The sequence below is a fragment of the Dasypus novemcinctus genome, chromosome 17, assembly GCF_030445035.2.
Source record: "Dasypus novemcinctus isolate mDasNov1 chromosome 17, mDasNov1.1.hap2, whole genome shotgun sequence".
NCBI lineage: Eukaryota > Metazoa > Chordata > Mammalia > Cingulata > Dasypodidae > Dasypus > Dasypus novemcinctus.
This window is the reverse complement of record NC_080689.1, coordinates 79,227,646-79,249,451: the sequence shown is the minus strand read 5'-3', so window position 1 is coordinate 79,249,451 and position 21,806 is coordinate 79,227,646. Positions and strand designations below refer to the sequence as shown.

The following is a 21,806-nucleotide window of genomic DNA, read 5'->3' as shown; positions in this document are numbered from 1 at the left end:
GAGCGAGCAGGAGGCGTAAGCAGGAAGCGTGTCCCGACAACTCAGCTTCTTCCCCTGCAGCCAAACCCCCCCTGTGCCCAGGGGGAGCCCTGCCTGCTCCTCACCCCCACCTCGCGGCCCCTCCCTTCCACAGCTGGAGGCCATCTGTTGTTCTCACCCCTGGAATGGCCCCCACCCCAGGGGTCAGACAGTGACCTTTCACCTGCGGGGACCCACCTGAGCAGGACGGGGGAGAAGCAAGCAGCGGAGCACTGGCACTCCCACCAGCCGCGCTCCCTGGTTAAAGGCAGCGCCCGCCTGCCGAGGTGGAGGGCAGTGGAACTCTCCAGAGGCAGGGCCCAGACCGCAGGCACGCGGCTTCCGCGCAGCCGGAGCAGAGAAGGGGGCTCTGGCTTCCCCGCCCTCAGCTCAGGTCACCCTGGCCTGGTGGCCTTTCCTGAGGGGAGCACGGCCAGGCTTCCCCACGCCCGTCACCCTTAACAAGAACCGAGGCCACCGCTGCCACCGGCTGGCGTGCCGAGGACTTGCTGAGCGCCACCACCACGCAGGGCTGGCGCCCTCGCCTGGCCGGAGGGCCCAGCCCAGTGCTGCGTGACACCAGGGCCGCAGGCAGGGATGGCGCGTGTCTCAGAAGGAACCACGTGAATGATTCCTTTATTTGAAAAGTGCTGGCCTGTCAATGTCCCCCTTCCCTCCCCTGGGCCCAAAACTGTCCTTGAAGGTACTGCCCAGCCCCCTCGGGCGAGGAGGCCCTCGCTGGGAGAGAAGATGGAGGGGAGGGCGGGGCGGACTCCCGAGGCCGGCCTGGAGGGAGGGCGGGGTGGCCAGAGCCCCAGCGCCCACTGCCGCCCCTCAAGGCCCAACGGCACAGCAGCAGCCCGCAGGCACCGGGCCTGCAGCCCTGCTGGGATTCTGGCTGCCTCTGCTCGGGATGCGCCCAGCGCAGGGCCACGCGGAACCTCCCTGGGGGCTCCAGGTGCCCCACCGAGGTAGCCGGGCGCCCCCCCCGGAAGCCAGGGTCCAGCTCGGATGAGCTTAAGGCCAATCTCCTGCTGTGGGACAGGCCTGCGCGGGGTGGGCTCAACTCCACCGAATGTCTTGGGAGGGAGGGCTCCCGGGCGTTCCCTGAGCAGTCGCCTGCGGAGGCGGGCAGGGTCCTGGCCCAGGGTGGCCCAGGGTGGCCGCCTCTGACGCGCTCGCTGCGGCCCAGTCTGCCTGCCTTTCTGCCCCGGGGCCTGGGGTCGGGTCAGCCGTGCGCGCCGGGGGGGTGCGGGGGCAGGTCGCACACGCCGGTGAAGGCCACGTCCTTGGCGGGAGGCGCTGGGGGCCCACAGCCCTTCTGGGCCCCGAACAGGGAGGCCTGGCCCTGTGCCACCCGGGCCAGGTAGGTCTCCAGGGTCCTGAGCAGCAGCTTCGGGCTCTTCTTGGCCAGCACCTCCAAGTCTGGGACAGAGGGGACGGGGGAGGGCGAGCGGCTCCAGGGACAGCTCTGGCCTCGGCGAGCACCGACAACCCCCACCCCACGGGGCCTGGCGAGAAAGGCGGGGGTGCCACCAGGGAGACCGGGGCACGGGCCCTGGCGTGGGCGCTGCTCGCTCCGCCTCGTCCCGGACAGGCGCCCCTTTGGGTAGCCAGGCCAGCCTTCGACCCTGGCTTCCAGGAAACACCCGTCAGAGGGACAGGCTCGGGAAGGCGGGCCTGGTGGAGACTTGGGTGACAGCGCGGCTGGAGGGTGGGGGAGGGAGCGGCAGCCAAAGCCAACCTGCCCCCGGCCGGGGCGGCCCCGGTACCTTTGAGGACGAAGCCCGAGTCCGAGATGGTCTTGCGCTGCGTCCTCCAGACGTGGGCCAGGCGCAGGAAGGCGGCCGCGTAGAAGCTGTTCACCACCGGGACCACCGCCTGCTGCTGGTTACACTCCCTGCGGGGCGCCCGGCGTGGGCGAGGGCTGGCCCTGGCGCCCCCAGCGCCCCGCGCCCCCGCCAGGGAACCGGCCTGCGCCTCCCGGGCCTCCACGACCAGGGCCAGGGCGGGGAGACAGTGCCCGTGAGCCTCGTCCAGGCGCTCCCGGGGCCGGCTGGGGAACACGAGGCAGGGTATGGGTGGGGGGCGCGCGGGGACTCACCTGGAGAGACACTCCTCCCTCAAGGCCTGGATGGCGATGCGGGTGACGTTCACCGACATCAAGCAGAAGGGGAAGTGCTGCAGCAGAGGCGCACGGGTCAGCGGCCACCCAGCCCCCTCCCGGCCGGGGGCAGCCGCCGCCGTCGCGAAGCTCCCCGGCTCGTTCCCGCACTAACCCGCTTCCATCTGACGGTGGGCGGCCTTGGCTTGCGCTGGCCTCGGCCGAGCTGGGGGGTAGGGGCCCTGCTGGTCCCCGGCCCTCGGGCAGCCCAGCCCACCAGCTCTCCTGGGCTTTGGCCAGGCCCACCTGTCTCCCCTCCCTTTCTCCAGGCTTCTGGTACCTGCTGCCCATGAGCACCTCGTCCCAAGGTGGGCAGAGAAGACGCAAGCAGGCCGCCAGCACAGCCCATCTCTCAACAGCCCAGAGGCCTGAGGCCAGCCGTGCGCCGACATGTAGGCCGGTGCATTCTTTAGCTTCAAACAAGAGTCCGTTTATCCCACCTGCTGCCCCCAAGAAGATAACTCCATTACATAATGATGTAGCGCTGCGCCATCCAAGGTGGTAGCAACTAACCATGACCGGCTATTTAAATTAAGATTAATTAAGCAGAAATAAAATAAAAAATTCAGCTCCGATAGCTTCACGAGCCGCATGAGCTACACACCAGTCCCATCCGTGTGGAAAGTTCTACTGGACAGTGCAGAATTGCAGATGGATGTCTGGCTCTGCAAAGATATTCCTCAGCGTCTCCCATGCCACCTGGACGTCAGAATCTTAGCTCTGCTACCTACAACCTGCGTGTCCTCGGGAAGGCCGATCCACCTCCCTGAGGCTCAGTTTGCCCAACTCTCAAAAATGAAAAAGGACACGGCCTGAGTGCTGAGCAGGGGAGAGTTAGCACAGAGGCCCAAGCCTGCTCGCTTGAGGGAGGCCAGCAGAACCTGGGTTTCAGGCAGGTTCCCAGTGCGCCTAGCTGACCAGGTGGCTCACTGTGCCCTGGACTCTTGGAGCACTGTGCCTTCTGCTGAACCCCGGCTTTGCCTCTAGGAGTCAGGGACCAGCCCCCAGTCAAAACCCTGGGCAGAGTTTCAACGGGGCTTCCCTAGAAGTCACCACTTCACACAGGTGGTCACGGCTTGATGCTGGAGGAAGTCAGCATGTCCCGTGTCCGCATGTCCATGTCTTGGAAGCGTGGGACTGGTTTCCACCAGACTTTGCTCCGTGCCCCTTTGCCTCTGCCCATTTTGCTCCGTGGCCTTTCCCTGGAGTAAATCGTAGCCATGAGTGTCACTACATGCCACCTCCTGCGGGTTCTCCTGGTGCGTCACTGGAGATGGTCTTGGGGACCAGGACGCAAGCGCCACTTGGGTGGCGTCAAGTTGCTAATCATTACAGAAACCTTGTGAGAGAGGTTCTGTTAGCTACAGTTTATGTTTTCTCTTCTCACCACCTACACCACTGAGCAGTGGGAGGACTGGGACAGACTGAACACAATCCTAAGTGCAGTGCCAGCCCAGCTGGGTGCTGACAAATGTTCAGGGAGAGCTGAGGCGGGAAGCTACGCACAGGTACCTTCACGTAGATCGCCCTGCCTACTTGACTATCACTATGCTGGATTCTTTTCAGTCTAAAAACAAATGCGGGAGCAAGCATGTGGCAGCAAGCCTATTCACAGAGGATTTAAACCTCAGGTTCGTCCACCTGCGAGCAGCCTTTCAACTCCTTTTATTGAAAAGCTGTGAAAAACTGGAATTCAGGTCTAAGATGTCTCTGTTTCTTCAGCAATTCCTTTAGACCCCACGAGTGTTGCTTAAGAGCTAAAATACTGCACTGAGGTTTTGTTTAGGGAGGGAACTGAGACATCAGGGGAAATCAGGTTTCGAAAAACCTTTGTGTTTCCATGTGAGAGGTGATTTCTGTTCGAGTCTTGAGGTGGGGTTTAAACACAATGTGTGAATGCAATACTGAAATGGGGAGAGCAGGTCTCCCCCTTTTGGGGAGACGCCTGGGCATCTGTAGTCTAACTGGCCCCGCCACCTGGCCCCAGGCCAGGTGACTGAATTGTGCTGCTGGTGGAGAAGCCCTGGGGTGGGGTCTACGCCCACCTTCAGAGCAACCAGCTACCTGGCTTTGGCAAGAATGCTCCACCTCCCCGAGCCTCTCATTCCTCCGCTGAAAACAGATTCACAACCATCAACTCTGCCCTCTCTCCAGCACAGGCCTGTGTGTTGATGGATGACATAACGGATGGGAAGCTGCTGGGAAAGCTATACAGGTTGTGGACATGTATAAGCATTATTATAAGGTGCCTTCTTTCCTGCCAGCTATCAGTGAGGTGCCCTGCATCCCAGTGACTGGGGGGCAATACTCCTGCTTTCTGGGGATGCTCCCACACCACTGGGATTCATGATTCACGGGGTCCTGGGGTCCCACAGCATTGGCATCCATTAGCAGGCCGCACCACAGGCACCGAGAACTTGAGCTTTGACCTTGGGGAGGACAGGGCTGGCTGTGCTCCCCACTGTTACTCTGACCTCACGGATGCTTTCTGGAAGCATTGTTTTTTTCAGCATCCGTAAGGGTTTGAGGTCCAGTTTTATTTTGAAGCCTTGGAATTATTTGTAGCTCAAGGAGTTATGAAATAAACCTGGGAGGGCCCTATGAATTATGTAGGCCAAACCCTTCATGTCATGGAAGAGAAAACAGAGGCCCAGAGAAGTGATGTGATTTGCCTCAAATCACAGTGAAATAACCCTGCAGATGAGCCTGAATCTGGCTTCCTCATACCTAACCCAGCCCCCTTTTTCTACTGTTAAGCTGCCGTTCCTTCTTACTGTCTGACACACATGTTGTGAAGTAAATATGATAAATTCCACAAAGGCCAGCAGGCCAAGGGATAGGAAACACTGGTCAAAGCCATCAGCCTGGGTCCACAGAGAGCAGAGTACCCAGTGCTGACTCTCTCGTCTTGCTGCTCGCTGTCCTCTTCCCTCAGGAAGCTGAGTTGGCTTGCTGTATCACCACGTTCTAGCCCTTCCTTGAAAACAAGTGGGGGTGACCCCCCATGTTGGTTTTGAAATAAGTATGTATTATTGTGAATCTAATTACTGCCACTGTACTGTACGCTTAAAAATGGTGAAAAAAAAGAAAAGTATGCATATATCAAGACCTGGGAGTGTCTTTACCAACATGTTATCTGAAAGGTAGGATTATGGGCCATTTTCATTTTATTTTGATTATCTGAATGTTTGGTTTTTTTAAGAAACACGGACCATTTGTGTAGTAAAAGTAATTCGAATCTGAAAAACAAGAAACAAAAAAAATGAGGGATTCTGAGTTGGCAGTAACTGTCTACCCTGGTTTCCATTCTCTGTAGGAAGATCTGAAGAGAGATTCCTCATGAACCACAGGAAGGGGAAGGCTGAGGTCAGGCTGGTTTGCAGGAGATGCTCATTGGCTGTGCTGCTGGGCAAGCCGCTGCCCTGTCTGGGCCTCTGTTCCTGATCTCTGAAATGAAGGGACTAGACCACTGTAACTCTGGAAGTCTGTTCTAATGAAGCAGTGTCTCTGCAAGAGACCATATCATTTCATAAGCCGACTTACAGAGTTCTCACACGTGACCCAGGCATCACCTTCCTGCAACACAAAGACCACAGGGCAGGCCCACACATTCAGGCCATGGGATCCCAGCACAGCTCAGGACCAGATACTCAGGGAGTCCCACTCTCGCCCTCTCCAGTGTCTCCTGGGATAGAGAGGTAAACGTGAAGCCTTAAGGCTTAATGGGTGTTACCCCCAGAAGACAGAATTCAGCAAAAGTTAGAAATGAAAAACTGCCCAGATTGCCAGGAACTGTACGACGATGCCTTTTGCATTCAAGAAGTGGTCCATGTACTGCGTACATGTGTACACAGTAGTGTGTACATGACTATATGTATATGTGCAGGGATGTTTTAACTGATGTAAACAGAAGTAGTTTTACTCATGGAAATCAAAGGTAACTTTGGTAAATAGCACTTACTGAATGCCTCATCAGCTTGGCAATTGGCATAACGTATTTCTAACCTGGAACAACTCTATAAGGTTGGAGTTATTTTTCTGTATTACAGGTGAAGAAGCTGAGAGTCTAAGAGTTAAGTAATTCGGCCAACAACATAGTGATGGCAACTGTGGGTTTTGGGACTCAAGCCCCTCTAAGATGAAACAATCTGGTTAAGATGCTACAGTCATGACGTTCTGGCTCTTTTCCCTCAGAAGCATCACAGCACACTCACTTCCTGGTTCTCTGCCAAGTGCTACTGGGGCTGGGTTGGTCGCCTCACAGGTGAGGGTCTCATCCTATCAGAGGTCAAGAGGGGCCCAGCGGTACCTCCACCGGCTTCCCAGCTCCGTCTGCTGAGGGGACCTTGAGGCAGTGAGACCCCAACAGCAATGCACACACCTAACACTCAGATCTTGGCGTCTAAACACCTTCTCCAAATAAAGAAACAAGGACTCCTGGAGAAGTGGTTGATTCCAGGGCTGGGCCAGGGAAGATACCAGATGAGGTTGGAGCATCTAGTGGTACTAGAAAAGGCTCATAAAAGGATGGTGGTATGTTGAGAGGGCACAGGGCTGACCTGAAAGAGCTCTTACTGGCCAAAGTCAGACCAATCTGAGCAAGAGAATAATGATAGTGTTGGGTTATAACCCACAGAATAAAATACCTAGCCACGTGTTTATACTGAGAAAATAATTGAATAAATATAAATAAATGGGGGAACAGAAAATTCTCTCTTACAGAAGAAATTCAATTAATAAATGTAGAAAGAAAAGGAGGAAATAAAAAATCATCATCAGAACTCCACAGAAATAATAGCTGTAGACAAAGCCAGCAATGGATGTGGGGGAAACTTTGAGGAGACACAGGATATATGCATATCCTTAAAGTATCTCCCTTATGATAGTCATTACAAAGGGAAAGAACCTTTACAGGGAGGCGGATGTGGCTCAAGCAATTGGGCTCCTGTCTACCATATAGGAGGTCCAGGGTTCGATACCCAAGGCCTCCTGGTGAAGGCAAGCTGACCCATGTGGCAAGCTGGCCCATGTGGAGTGCTGCCCCATGCAGGAGTGCTGGCCCATGCAGAGAGCTGGAGTAGCAAGATGATGCAACAAAGAGAGACACAGAGGAGAGACAATAAGAGACCAGGGAGCTGAGGTGGCGCAAGAGGATGATCGGCTCTCTCCCACTCCATAAAGTCCCAGGATCAGTTCCTGGAGCTGCCTAATGAGAATACAAGTAGACATAGAAGAACACATAGCAAACGGACACAGAGAGCAGACAATGGAGGGAGGGGGTAGAAATAAGTAAATCTTAAAAAAAAAAACAACTTTTACAATTGGGGAAGCCTAGCAGGTGCCTCTTGACCCACTAGGATGAGCAGTGATAATCACGTGTGCCCACAGGAGGTGCTGAGAAGGGCATAGGTCTCTGATCTGCAAGCTGACAGTCCCTAAATTTTCATCTCTAGCCCAGACTTCTCCCCCAGTGCTTACCCCACACCTCTGCTGGAAAGTCTAGTAGGCCTCTCTAAATGTGCAAGCCAAAGTGGACCCCTCAAACTTGCTCCCATTTAATTTTTAGCAACTCTATCTTTCCAGTTTCTCAGCTTGAAACTCATGATCGGCTCCTGTTTTCTTCGACCCCAATCCAGTCCATCAGGAAAACATGCTGGCACCGCTCCCTTAAGTCTTTCTCCTCGAGATGCAGAGCCAGGCTCTGACCACTTCACCTCACCTCCGCTGAGAACACCCTGGTCTGAGCCACCCCCATCTCTGACGTGGGTGCTGTAGAAGCCCTCGCTATGGACTAGCCTCAAACCAGCAGCGGGTATGGTGCTGGCCATTTAAAACGTAAGTCACGGAGAGGGTGTGGCTCAGTGGTTGAGAGCCTGCTTCGCATGTATGAGGTGCTGGGTTCAATCCCCAGTACCTCCGAAAATTAAATAAAAGTCCGAGTATATCACTACACTGCTCAAAACTCTGCAGGGGCTTGTGTGACTCAGCAAAACCGAAAGCCCTCATCATGTGCTCCAAGGGCATGCCCATCTGTGACCTCCTCCTGCTCTCCCCTGTGCTCCTTCTGCTCCTGCTGCCTTCCGGGGCATTCTTGCACTGGCCAGACATGCTCCTTCCTTAGGCCCTTGGCGCTAGCCATCCCCCGCTCCTGGAATGGCATCAGCAGGGCTAACACCCACCTCCTTCCAGGCTGGTCCAGCTCGCACCTTCTCAGGAGTGCCATCCTGACCACACCATAGAACACTGGGTCCTCCCCACAGCCGTTCTCCTGACCCTGCTGGAATGGCTTTTTTTTTTTTTTTCCCCCTGACTGGTTCTTTTTCTTTAGAGCTTTCCACCTTCTAACATTCTCTGGAATTCGCATATTTATTATGCTTTGTCTTGTCTCCTCTCCTGGAAGGTAAGCTCCGCAAGAGCAGGGCTCTTTATCTGCTTTGTTCGCTGATGGATCCCGAGCCCCAAGAACAGTACCTAGCCACAGGATGCTGGAAAAATATTAGTTCTGTCCATGGAGGAATTCCAGGCCCATGAACCTGAGACAGACAAATGGCAGGAAAACAGGTCAAATCTGTTTTTTAAAATGGAGGGAAACCATCCAAACCAACTCTGGAGAACAAACCTGGGAGGGGCTGAGAGGCTGCAGGAGCCAGACTGCTGACCTGTCAGTAGGTCGGTGCTAGCTCTTTTCCTCTTGGGCACAGGAAAGCTCACTCTCCTCCTTCAGGGCCAGGAGAGACCACCAATACTGTGCAAAGGGTTCCTCAGGGAGGGCAGTGAGTGAAAACAGTAACGTCCAAGAGCAGCAGCTGTGCAGAGAGCTTCTGTACACGGTGTGGCAGCTTGAGATTACGTTTGTGAATCCCTCAAAGAGGAGGATGATGCTTGTAAATGAATCTGTTCCTCTGAGTGATACTCTTTGATTATATCGGATTAGCTGAGGGGCCCCTGAGTCGATTACCTGTTAAGATTGCTTTGAGGGAAGCAGATTTGGCTTAAAGGATAGGGTGTCCGCCTACCACATGGGAGCTCCAAGGTTCAAACCCAGGGCCTCCTGACCTGTGTGGAGCTGACCCACGCACAGTGCTGTTGCACGCAAGGAGTGCCCTGCCATGCAGGGGTGTCCCCCGGGTAGGGGAGTCCCATGCGCAAGGAGTGCGCCCTGTAAGGAGAGCAGCCCAGTGCAAGAAAAGTGCAGCCTGCCAATGAGTGGTGCCATGCACACAGAGAGCTGATGCAGCAAGATGATGCCACAAAGAGACACAGGTTCTTGGTGCCACTGACAAAAATACAAGTGGACACAGAAGAACACATAGCGAATGGACACAGAGATTAGACAACTGGGGGGTGGAGGGGAAGGGGATGGCAGGGAAGGGGAGAGAAATATTTTTTAAAAATCTTTAAAAAAAAAAGATTGCTTTGAGGGTTTTCTTTGATTCAACCACATCAGTAGGCGTGAGTCAGGTTGAGTCCCCATCCCCTTGGTGGCAGTAGGGCGTGACTCAGGTTGGGTTCCCATCTCCTTGGTGGGTCTGATATAAAAAGGAAACTCACTCGAATAGACAAGATGGAAGGGAGAGCTCTGTCATTTTTGATCCTGGGGCCCCAGGGAGAGATGAGGCTTTCACCTGATAGTTTGTAGCAGACCTTATGAAGAGACCAGAAGAGCTGAGCCTGCTATAGAAGGCCTGGGAAGAAGCAAGCCCTATGCCAGGAGAGGGGAAGCCCTGAGAGACGAGCCCCGTGCCCGGCTGCAGCTGAGAGGAAGCCCACAGGGAAGGCTGCGCCTCGCAGGGGTCAGCCAGCACTTGCTTCAACACGTGGCCGCTGACTTTGGTGAGAAAGCAGCCTTGAGGTGAGCTTGTAAGTTTTTACCACAAATAAATACCCTTCATAAAAGCCATCAGATTTTTTGTACTTTGCATTGGCACCTCTCTGGCAGACTAATGCACGTGGGCTCACTGAATTCCGCTGATAATCTGGCTGAACGTTCTACAGTCTCTGTTCTACACCTGAGGAAACGACGGCTCTGAGGAGTTGCGCCTTGACGTACAGCTGAGGAGAGGGGGCTGTAGGTTCCAGCTCCAGGTCAAGTCCACTCCTGGTTTGCCTCAGCCTTTAGAGAGAGCCACCTGTGGGGCCCTCCCGGCTTGCCCGGGAAAGCCCTGCACCTCAGGTCCCAGCGCTCTGCCCTCTCCTCCCCCCAGAGCCCTACCTGGGTGTGGTGGCGAGACAGTCGGAAGATCTCCTGCGCCATCAGCAGGGTCTTTGCGTCCATCACCAGGTACAGCAGATGGAGGAGGGCAAGGAAGCCTGCCCCTCTCAGGTCCGTGGCTGGATTGGCTCCTGGAAGAGTAACCACAAGGAAACCCGGGGGCTGGTGAGCGTCCCCGGAGCCTCAAGGCCTTGGTTTGGGTACCTGCCCTGGCACTGGCCTCTTCCCGGGGCTGGAGGAGCACCAGAAGCTGGCCTCACTTCCTGCCGCCGTCCTGTGGTGCTCTAAGGGACCAAACAGAAGGGCTGTGGGGCCACACAAGCTGGCCCACCTGACACTGGGAACAATGTCTGCACCTGTTTCTTTTCTGTCAGTCTGCTGCTGCCCTTGACCTTCGAGGGTCATTTCTCCACATAACGGCCAGAGTGATCCTTTAAAAACAGATGCCAGATTTCTGGTTCTGGGACAAGATGAAGCTGATGCATTTCTCCATATTCCTCCCCCACAGTACAGCTAAAAAGCACGGATATTAACATGTAAAACGAACGTAAGAAGACTCTGGAAGGTAGAGAGAAGGTGGCAGACTGGCCAGGGACCTCGGGGCTGGAGCGATGGTGTGGTGGTGAGTGGCTGGGGTTCTTTTTGCCTGACAGGTCTCGACTGGGTGCTGGAGAAGCCAGCCACCCAGAAACACCGGTGGGAGCGGGCCAAAAAAGTCCCAGGAAAACCTGCTCTCTCTAGCGGGAGGACCAGGAGAGTTGAGACACCATCCACCCTCTTCCACAAACACCACAGAAAAAAACTGTGGCCCAGCCCAGCCCCCACTGGCAAAGGCCCTGAGCCCTGCCAGCGGGCATCAGAGAAGCTGCCAGGGGCGGCCGCCTGGGAGCATCATGAGGCCCCCCACCCCTCCCAGCCAGGGTGGTGGCGGCGACGGAGCAGGGCACCTTGTCTGTCAGCTCCACCCCTCCCCACTGGCACAGGGTCAGAGGAGGCATGTGGAAACAGAGGATTTAAATAAGATCTAGTCTCATCGCACCCAAGTCCAGGACAGTAAAAAACCACTTACGCCAAGAACTGGGGAAATCCGAATTTCGATGATTAAAGACAATCAACAGACACCAACTCTGAAATAAGGCTGAGGCTGGAATTATCTGACAAGGATTTAAAATCAGCCTTTGCAGACAAACAGCCAGGTTCCAGAACCCAAGGGTATGTTACATCGACTGGCAAAAGGGGAGCAATTTGCAGGTAGAATTAAGGCTGCTGGGGAGATTATTCTGGACTTTCTGGGTGGGCCAATGTCATCAGAAGGGCCCTCGAAAGTGAAGGAGGGATAAAGAAGTACAGAGTGAGAAAAAGAGATGTGAAGGTTAGAGAGAGCTGGTTTTGAAGATGGAGGAAGGGGCCACAGGTCAAGGAATGCAGGTGAAAGGTGAGGCAGCCCTGCCAACACCTTGATTTTAGCCCAAGAAATGCAGGTGAAAGGTGAGGCAGCCCTGCCTACACCTTGATTTTAGCCCAAGAAATGCAGGTGAAAGGTGAGGCAGCCCTGCCAACACTTTGATTTTAGCCCAGTAAGACCTGTACTGTACTCCGAACTATGGAACTGAAAGATAATGTTTGTGCTCTTTCAAGCCACCAACTATGTGGCAATTTGTTACAGCAGCCACAGAAAACTGATATGGCAGCTGTCATAAAAATGCTGAGGTATAGGTGTAGCTCATTGATTTGAGAGCCTGCTTCTCACGTATGAGATACTGGGTTTGATTCCCAGTACCTCCCAAAAAAAAAAATGCTTCAATGAGCAAATATGAACACACTTTGAGAGAAATGAAAAAACCCTGAAAGTCTCAGCAAATAAATAGAATGTCTCAAGCCAAGAAATAGATATAAAGAAGAACCAACTGGAACTTTCACACTGAAAAATACAAAAACTAAAAGGAAAAACTCTCTAGCTGGGCTTAAGAGAAGAATGGAGACAGAGGAAAGAATCTTGAAGACAGAACAAGAGATTACCCAACCTGAATAGAACAGAAAGAAAAAAAAAAACAAAAAAACAGAGCCTTGAAGATCCATGGAGCTATAAGATGAGCTCTAAAATTTGGCTGGAGGAAGTTTCTGAAACAAAAAGGAAATGATAAAAGAAGGAATCTTAGAATATCAAGAAGGAAGAAGGAGCCTGAGAAAGAATAACTATATGGGTAAATACAAGGGACTTTCCTTTTCCTCTTGAATTTTCTAAATCATGTTTGATAGCTGAAACAAAAATTCCAACATTGTCTGATGTAATTCTCAACATATATAGAGAAAATATTTAAAGCAGTTATCGATAGAGGAAACACAGTCAATACTGACAGATTACCAATTATGGGTACATAACATTTACTTATAAATTAAGGTATTCCCCTCTATACAAATGGAATATGGTATGACTGATTAAAAAACAAAAAAGTAACATGATCCATAAATAGCTATCATTGTGTTTCACTTAAAATATAAAATGACATAAAATAAAGATTTTATCAGTATTTTAAAAGGGAGGGAGAACACCCTGGATTCCACGCCCTATCACTGGAGCCAGCGTAAGGGTTTCCCACAGCCTCTTCTCCAGCCACACTTCCTGCTGCACTTCTGGGCCTCTGCATTTCACCGCACCCTCTTCCCAGCACTCTCCCCCAGGAAGCTTTTCTTGGGGAGCTGGCGTGACTGGATGAGGGCTCCCTGGCCTTTATCCTTGTCCTGGATTTAGGGGTCCAGGGAAAGCTGACGAAGCACTCCTTGCTCTTACCCTGGAAGCCCAGATCTTCCCAGTGGTCTCCGAGGAGGGCGCAGTCAAACTTGGAGCCGGTCAGCTTCTTGTAGATGGTCTGGAGGACTCGGCCGTGCACTGGGTCTTGGCTATCCAGGCCACCTGCCGCCACACATGCCCACACCCCCTGTGGGACCGGCCGTCAGGGGAGGCCTGGGGGCACCTCGGAGGATGGCACAGCCAGGAAGATCTGGACTGTGCTCAAGACCCCCTGCTCACCCAGGCTGTTGTCCCTCAGTACCCACTCCCTCCTCCCAAGAGGGTCCACGCCAGCCCCCTCCCTGGCTCGGCCTCAGCCACGTGGAGGGCACACAGGGAGTCTGACTGACCGCCAGGCGGCGGCCGGGCTGGCACTCACACTGAGCGATGGTCAGGACCAAGTCCCTTTCTTCACGCAGGCCCTGGTGGAGCTTCGGGGGCCCAAAGAGGCGGTGCCACAGGGCGGCCAGCCCAGTCCTGCGAACAGTGGGCTGGATTCTTTCCTGCGGAGGAAGTGGGAGCAGCAGGCAGAGAGCTGGGCTCCCTGCCTTAACGCACTCACCATCCGCCCACGCCCAGGGCCCGTTCTCACAGAAAGCGCTATGTCCACGGCCTGGCCGGTCTGTGGGACAGGAGCTGTGAGGTAGCTCTTGGGCTTCTGGAGACAGGTTCTTCACCAGTAGAAAGGGCTATCCCCGAGTTATGGGCATTATCAGCCAGTTCTCTGCATTTGGACCTTCAGGCTTTTCCAAATCTAGCTATTCCAACTCCCAGTGAGGCTGAAGAGGTCCACCATGGAGAGGGCCCCTGGGCGCAGACTACAGGTTGGGGCTCCTAGCAAGCCTGCTTTTCCCCTGTGAAGAACACCGGCTGTAGTCTGGAAGCCCTCTGTCAAGGTCCACAATGAGAGCCAGTGGGGAAGGAGTTTTGGGGGTGGGGGTGGGATTGTGCTTTTGCAGCGAGATGCCTCTAAGGCATAACTGGAAGCTTCTGCTCCTGGTACACCAGCAGCTCCTGAACCAGGTTAGACTGCCGTGGGCCTGAGAATATTCTGATTTTGGTAACTTCTGGCTCTCTGGGTCCTACAGTCCAACCCCATTCCTGACTTTTCAGCTTTTCTCTCTTGTGCAGATTTTGAACTGAAGATCTGGAATCTTATTCCCCTGAACTCACCGCTAGTCACTCAAGGCTCCAGAAAGCACCACCTCTCCCCAGTTTTTATGCTCCCCAGTAGTCCTTTTTCCATTCCTGCGTATTTCCTAAACTCCCAGATAGCTTCTGGTGCCTTAAAGGAAGGGTAGGTTTCCCTACACTGGCCATGGGTTACGCAGGTCCCTGAACAGGTTGCCCTACCTCCCCAAAGAGCCACCTAGCATTTGATCCCAGACCTCCCCATCCCTGAGAAGGAAAAGCAGGGGAACAGGTGCTTGGGTGCATCCACCACAGTCCCAGAAAGGCCCCAGGGCCCCACCAGAAGCACGTGTCCATGGCTACCTGAGCCTGTGCACCAGGGTTTCTTAGGTGGGACAGGGCTGCAACTGGCAGCTGCCAGGGCCCTGTCCTGGGGGCTCCTGGGTAGCAACTCTTTGCTTGAGGTCTCCAACCTCCCCTCAGCCATACCTTGAAGGAGGAGAGGTCTAGAGTCCGGAAATGCTGCAGGACCTCGCTGCAGGAGATCAGCTGTCCAGGCTGGTCTGGGCTGGCCCCACTTCCTGCGGCAAAGGGAGAAGACTCCGGCATTTAATGGTAGACGTTCTGTGAGCAAACATTTACTGACGGCCTCCTGGTTGTCACCTCCAAAGCCAAACGTCAGACACCCACAGCTACAGCCGACCCTGTCAGGGTGCTGGCATGAGCTGGTGGGCCCAGTCCCTCCTGGACCAGGCAGCTGAGAGGCCTGCTGGCCGCCTCTGCAGCGAGTCAGGAGTGCTCTGCCCTGCAGGGGCCACCCTCGTTTCCACGCGCCTGTGCCCGGGGCAGACCTCCCCAAGCTTGTTTAGAGACCTCTTCTGCCTCCTACTTGCCCTGCTCACACCTTCCCGTGACTCCCCTCCCCATCCTTGGTTGTGGCTACAGGGAATTAACAATGCAGGCGATGGCTGATAAAGCGCCCCGGGACATCTCAGGAGTCCAGCTGGATGCGGGTCCTGGGTCTTTTCTCTTCCCACTCCATCCAAACCTCCCTCACAAAGGGACAAAAACAATTTTCTTTTTCCAGCCCATGGTCTCCCAGCGCATGCCCAGACCCCTGTTGTGCGGGAACACCCCGCCCCGCCGAAGCAATGCCCCTGGCTGCCGGCCTCCATCCTCCTGTGCCGCCAGGAGGCCGCAGAGGCTTCTCAGGGCTGGTGGGGGAAGGGCAGGAGTGGCAGCCCTTCCCTGCTGTGCTCATCCCCATTTCCGCCAGAGGAAGAACGTCTTCATCTTTGGATTCGGGAAGGCTTCAGTCTAGGTCGTGCAGTGAAAGTGGGAACGCTCAGGGATGCTGTCTCCCTGAAGCGTCAGCCACACGTGGGGCGCTGCCTCTGCCGGGAGCTGGGCTGGGCGACGGTGCCACTCCTGCAATTACCTGGCTCTGGCTGGATGGTGTCCACTGCGTCCCATTCTTCCTGGGCTCTGAGCACCTCTGCACTTTCAACTGCAACAGTGAGAGAAGGCGGCCCTCTGAGACCTTGGTGCCTGGGCCACCGGGGCCACCGCCACCTGGGCTGCGGCCTGTGGTCTTGTCTCCCTCCCACCTCCTCTTCGCGCAGCTGCCAGAGCCAGCTTTTGAAAAGGCTGATCTGATGCCACCCTCCCCTCTCGCCCCCTGCTCAGAACCCCCAGGGAGTCTCCATAACCCTCAAGGTGAAAGCCAAACCCCTGCGCACAGCAGGTGGGTTCCTTCACAGTCGGGTCCTTGGCTCTCCAGCTTGCCCTAGGGCTATCAGGCTACCTGAGGCTCCTCAAGACGCTTTGCCCCTGCCACCTTGTGGTTCAGGACCCCGGGCGGGCGGGCTCACCTTGGTTCTCACCCTGGCTGGTCTAGCTCCTTCTCGCCTTCAGGTGCCTGACTCGCCCTCCCCTGGATTCCCTCTTTGACCACTGCAGGTGGATAAAGCCTCTTCTCTGAGACACCTCAACACTCAGGGCTTATCCTATAGTTGTGATCAGTCTCTCCCACTGGACTGTGAGCTACTCAGGGGTAGGGTTCTCTAGCACCTAGCCCAGTGCCTCCAGGCATGTTTTTCCTAGGAGGTACTGCGGATTGAACCCGGGACTTCGGGCATGTGAGGCAGGTGCTCAAGCACTGAGCTATACCTGCTCTCCCTCCATGCATATTTGATGAATGGATGAAAGCACAATAAAAGGGGAAAAAAGCTGCCGGATAGGTTCTCTACAGCTACCTTTTCTCCAAACCACAGCTGTTACTCTCTAGTCCAAATGGCTTTCCAATTTGCTGTCGAGGTCATCAGCAAACAACGTGAAGGATGGAGAAACTTCAGCTCAACACCAAAAACTGTTACCTCCTCTCGGCTGTTCTTGCAAGTTAAATAAAATGCTACCAAAATCTCCAAACACTCTGAGGAAGGGAGAGACTAGGAAGCAGCTGAGGATGGTTGCTAGAAACATATTCCAGAAGGGAGCAGATACAGCTCAGTGGTTGATCGCCTGCTTCCCATGTACGAGGTCCCAGGTTCAATCCTCGGTACCTCCTAAAAAAATAAAAACTAAAAAAAAACACTCCAGAGCTAAACTGCCTGTTTAATATTTCATCTCTACCACTTGCATTTCTTTGGGTAAATTACTTAATTATTTATAATGTCTCATGGGATTGCTGTGAGGAGCAGCAACCTCTTAAAAAGAGTACAAGTATAAGAGTATAAGAGTATAAGCTTGAGTATAAGTACTCAGTCAATGCTGGCTATTATTAGTGGCACAGTCACAGGCTTGGGGCCAGCAGAGCATTGGACGGTGGTGGCAGGTGAGATGGGCTCAAGGGAACTGACTGTTTGGATTTCTAGGAAATTCAATTTTGCCAGCTCCACTCTGGGTAGGGACGGAGACACAGAGCCTCAGGGCTTCCAAGTTAGATAACTTCAACAGAATATAGAACACTCAACCTTGGATGGGCACGGAAATAAAACTTCCTTCCAGCATGCTGGGCCTTTGGGAGATAAAAAGGAGGGACAAACTGGCTGAACAAAGCGAGAAGAGAGGGATGATGGTAATGAATGTTGATTGTACAGCAGAAAAGGGCCCTCTCATCCTTGGCAACCTGGCGGATTGTTCAGCCTTCAAATCCTCATCTGCAGGCAAGGAGATCCATCTTTCCCTCCTCACACCCTCACCTATGAGTAACTCAGCTGAGATTGTGAGCAAGAGGTAGAAACGTCACCTGCGAGGATACGGGGGCGCACTGTCACAGCAGGTCTACGTTAGCAAAACCAACCTGGTGCCTAAACAAGCGTCCTAGCTGCCTGTGAGCGTCTCTCTCCCTCTTGGGACCAGCGGGCTCCTCCTACCTCTGAAGATGAGCCCGAGGGCAGCACTATTTCTCCTTGACCCACAGAAGAACTTGGCGGCCAAGGGCAACTCTGCAGGCTGATGCATGGCGCTTACGCTAGGCTGGTCCTTTACCTCTTTCCTTTTTTCAATTGCCTCCTTTATCTAGGCTCTCTTCCACTTATTCATGTAGTAAAGAGCACTGCTGGTTTAGACTGCCCTGGGCTCACTTAAATTAGCCCAGGGCAGTATGAACAAAAAATTCAAGTTAATGCAATTATTCAGACAGAAAACCTCTTGGTATTCAAGATGACAGCCATAATCAATGATGAGTTTGTCAACATACAATAAAGACAAAATTTCATTAAAAGAAACTTCATAGACTTCCAAATTACTTTTCTATGCCAGAATATATTTTATTTTCTCTCCGGTCACGTCTGCGAGGCATGGGGGCCTGCGCCTCTCCTTGCAGATCTGGGTCACCCTTTTTTTTTTTAACCAGGAGGTCCCGGGGATTGAACCCCGGGGCTCCTCCATATGGTAAACGGGAGCTCTATTGCTTGAGCCACAGCCTCTTTCCTAGAACATATTTTAAAAGCACCATATTTCTGGAGATCGCATTTTCTGTTTGCAGGATTTAAATAAACAATACACAGGACTCTGCACTCACTGTGATTTACATTCTGTGTGCTAAGCACTTCACATTCACTGATTTAATTAATCCTCACCAAATCCCTGTCATAGGTTCTGATATAAAAAAGTGAGAGTTAGAAAGGTTATATAATTTGCTCAAGGTCAGGAAGCTGCTGCTGCCGCTGGGGATGAGATGGGCAGGACTGGAACCTGATATCTGCCTCCAGAGCTAGCACTTTGGAACCGGTGAGCATGACCCCTCTGTGATAAACTGGCAAGTGGAATGAGCTCTAAAAATAGTCAAGAGCCTGCACTGCAAAGCAGATAAAATAAGATCGCTTTCCAAAGCCCCTGCACACATGTTGGCTCATTAAAATTTCGAGACCTCCCTCTGAGGGGAAGGGACGCATTGCCATGTCCACTGCCGACACAGGGACTACGTGACCTGTCCAGGGGCACACAGTTGGCCACCAGTAGAGGGAGATTAGAAATCAGGGCTTTCGACTCCTCATCCAGGGATGAATCTAATGTTCTCTGAGGAATGATGAACAAAATTCTGCAGGCCAGAGAGCGAGAGAGATTCGTGAGGCCCGACTCAGGCCCCACTCCAAGTCCACGGGCCCTGCAAGGGACCTTACCTCCTGGCTCCCACCGGTCAGCACCTGCCGCCAGGGCCTGGAGGGCGCCCAGGTTCTTCAGCTCTGAGATCTGGAGGGGCAGGCGGCCGTGAGTGTGCGGGTGGGCTGCGGCCCCTCCGCGCGGGCCCTGCCCATCCACTGTCCCGAGGGCCCTCGGAGGCTGGACGACAGGGGACTCTGTCTGCCCTGAGGGGCTGATGACAGCCAGTCTTAAGGGCGGCACCTGGAAATGCCGACGACGCTGGAGAGCTGGGGACCCGGGGACAAGGGTGAGCCCGCCTTGAGCACTCAGCACACCAAACCCGACCCAACGCAGCTGGGCCTCTGGTATTCCCCTTGTCTTCTGTGTGAGCAGCTATCCTACCGTCTGGAGGTTGTTTTGGGCCTGTGTGTGCCGCCTTCCCTCCCCTGATGTGAGCTCCAGGGCAGGGTCTAGGACACCCTGTGCTTATACTGGCAGGGGCACGGAGGGGGGACACGCACAGGCACTCCTCTGAACGCGGGAAGGACGCTGTTCTCTTTGTCATATGGTGGAAAGGACCCAGCAGACGCTTGTTCCGCCTGTAAGACATAACCAGGGTCACTTCACAGGCACATGTCGAGTCCACAGAGATGACAGTTTAAACGACAGCACTAAGGAAATGGATGGACTCCAGAGAAGGCACTAAAAGGAATGGTAAAGGCAAACTTCTCTCTAGACTGGTCTTAAAAAAAACTGCAAACACTTAGCTAAAGGGAAGTGGATGTGGCTCAAGACACTGGGATCCCATCTGCCACACAGGGGATCACGGGTTCAGTTCCTGGGGCCTCCTAAAGAAGACGAGCAGACACAGTGAGCAGATGCAAAGAGCAGACAACAATGAGCAGAGAGACGAGGGAGCCACCTCAGGCAGGGGGAAAGGTTTAGGGGAAACGATGTGGCTCAAGCAGCTGAGCACCTGCTTCCCACATAGGCGGTCATGGGTTTGGTCTCCAGTGCCTCCTAAAAAACTGAAAACGAAAAACAAAAACACCCCAAGCCAACAAATGAAAATCCAACTCAGGGGAGTCAGTGTGGCTCAGTGGCTGAGTACTGGCTTTCTACTTACAAGGTCCTGGGTTCAATCTCTGCTCCTGGTACCTCAAAAAAAAAGTTTGGGGAGTGGATGTAGCTCAGTGGTTGAGCACCCGCTTCCCACATACAAGGTCCTGGGTTAAATCCCTGGTACCTCCTAAAAAAAAAAAACACACAAAGTTTGCTAATGTACTGTATTGCCCAGAGCAGGAAGTGTTACATCACACTGGACTCAAATATTACCCTCCCGCATGGCTTGATGATATCAGACAAAAGCAAAAAGCTTTGTACCTCTTAAATAAAAAAAAATTAATTGTGGTAACATGCCTATAACATAACATTTGCCATTTTAACCATTTTTACGTGTACTGTTAAGCTTTATACCTTTGACTCTGCAATTCCAACTGGGAGTTTACCCAGAAGGTATATTCAACTGTTTGCAAAGTAAGTTTACAATATCATTTATTGTAGCACTGCTTATAATAGCAGAAAGCTGCAAAAGACCTAAGTGGCTGCTGATGGGCTGACTAAGCTTATTACAGCATATACACTCAGTGAGACTCTCTGTAGCCAAAAGGAAGGAAAAAAGTGCTTTATGGGCAATTTGAACAATTAAGTGAAAAAAACCAAAGGGTAAAGTTCTACCTTTTCTAGTCTACCATTTGTATTGTTTTCCAAAATACATAAAACATATTTGCTTGTCTCTGCAGCGACTATTTCCAAATTATATCCAAGGAAGTAGTGACTTGGCTTCTCACATGGAAACTGGGCGGCTGGGGGACAAGGATGGAAGGCAGCTTTTTTGCTCTATGTACAGCCTCCTGTACCTTCTGATTTTGAACCATGTGTATATATTATTTTCTCTAAAAATAAATAAAGGGGGGAAAAATTAAAGGAACCGTTGCTTCTGTCAAGGCCCTGGACTCTGTGAGCACTGCCGTTGATGGGCACGTCCCTTCCCGTTACTCTAGTGCCCCTGCCTACTTTTGCCGGCTAGCATTCTCGAAACCCAGCTTTGATTTCCTGATGCCCCGGACACAAGAAGGGATGCCCACACACAGCAGAGCTGAGCTGGCTCCCCAAGGCCTGTTCAGGAAGCCTAAGCACTAGTACCTGCCACTCCGATCCAGGGGGCACACTTGTGGGCTCCTCTCACCTGCCGGGGTTCGTGGGCTTTACTCCAGCACACAGCCCCCTTCTCTGCGTCTTCTGGCCCTTTCAAGCTCAGTTCCACCTCCTCAGAGCAGCCTCCCTCACCACCTGCGGATCTCTTGCTCTAAGTCCTTTGGCTACTGTTCTATGCAGCACAAGTTCCTCAGCCCAGAGCCTATCTCTCCAGTCAGACTGTGCTCTACGCACTCGGACCTTCTCTTCTATGTCTGTGTTTTTCACACCCAATAGCATAGTGCTAGGAGACAAAATATATTCTTAAAAATATCTGGGCCACCGTTGCTGAGACCAAGATGGCCACAAGAGTCGCCACCTTTCTTAAGACAGGAGCTGGTGCCGGTTGTGTCCTTCACCAGCGGGGGTCTCGCTATAATTCTGTCCTCAGTCCCTACCCCAAGTATGCCAGTATGATCAACCAGGCAACCCTGTACAACTATCCAGTGCCAGCTGAGATGATGGCAACATGCCCGATGCGCCCAGCCACCCCCAGGATCCTCAGGGCCCCAGCTTGGAGTGGCTGAAGAACCTGTGAGCACCTCCGCTGACAGGGCGCAGATCCCCTCCCTGTAGCCCTCAATGAAAATGTGAAAACCAGCCCCAGGGAGAAAAAAAATCTGGTGACTCCTCTTCCTAAGCTACAA

The 21,806-nt window shown here is 53.3% G+C and overlaps 1 protein-coding gene across 11 annotated transcripts in view; it reads right to left on the bottom strand.

Moving 5' to 3' along the window:
• Positions 1-637: 637 nt before the first annotated feature.
• ELMOD3 (ELMO domain containing 3) overlaps positions 638-21,806 on the bottom strand; it is a 25,205-nt gene continuing 4,036 nt past the window's right edge. For all 11 annotated transcript variants that reach the window (XM_058279005.2, XM_058279011.2, XM_058279008.2 and 8 more), the window contains 10 exons: positions 19,425-19,502; positions 18,942-19,011; positions 15,755-15,823; positions 14,806-14,897; positions 13,565-13,688; positions 13,186-13,308; positions 10,395-10,525; positions 2,123-2,199; positions 1,791-1,918; positions 638-1,443 (listed from right to left, as the gene is read on the bottom strand). In XM_058279005.2, the coding sequence (XP_058134988.1) occupies positions 1,247-1,443; positions 1,791-1,918; positions 2,123-2,199; positions 10,395-10,525; positions 13,186-13,308; positions 13,565-13,688; positions 14,806-14,897; positions 15,755-15,823; positions 18,942-19,011; positions 19,425-19,502 (1,089 nt within the window). In that variant the 3' untranslated portion in view covers positions 638-1,246. The remainder of the gene's footprint in view (positions 1,444-1,790; positions 1,919-2,122; positions 2,200-10,394; positions 10,526-13,185; positions 13,309-13,564; positions 13,689-14,805; positions 14,898-15,754; positions 15,824-18,941; positions 19,012-19,424; positions 19,503-21,806) is intronic.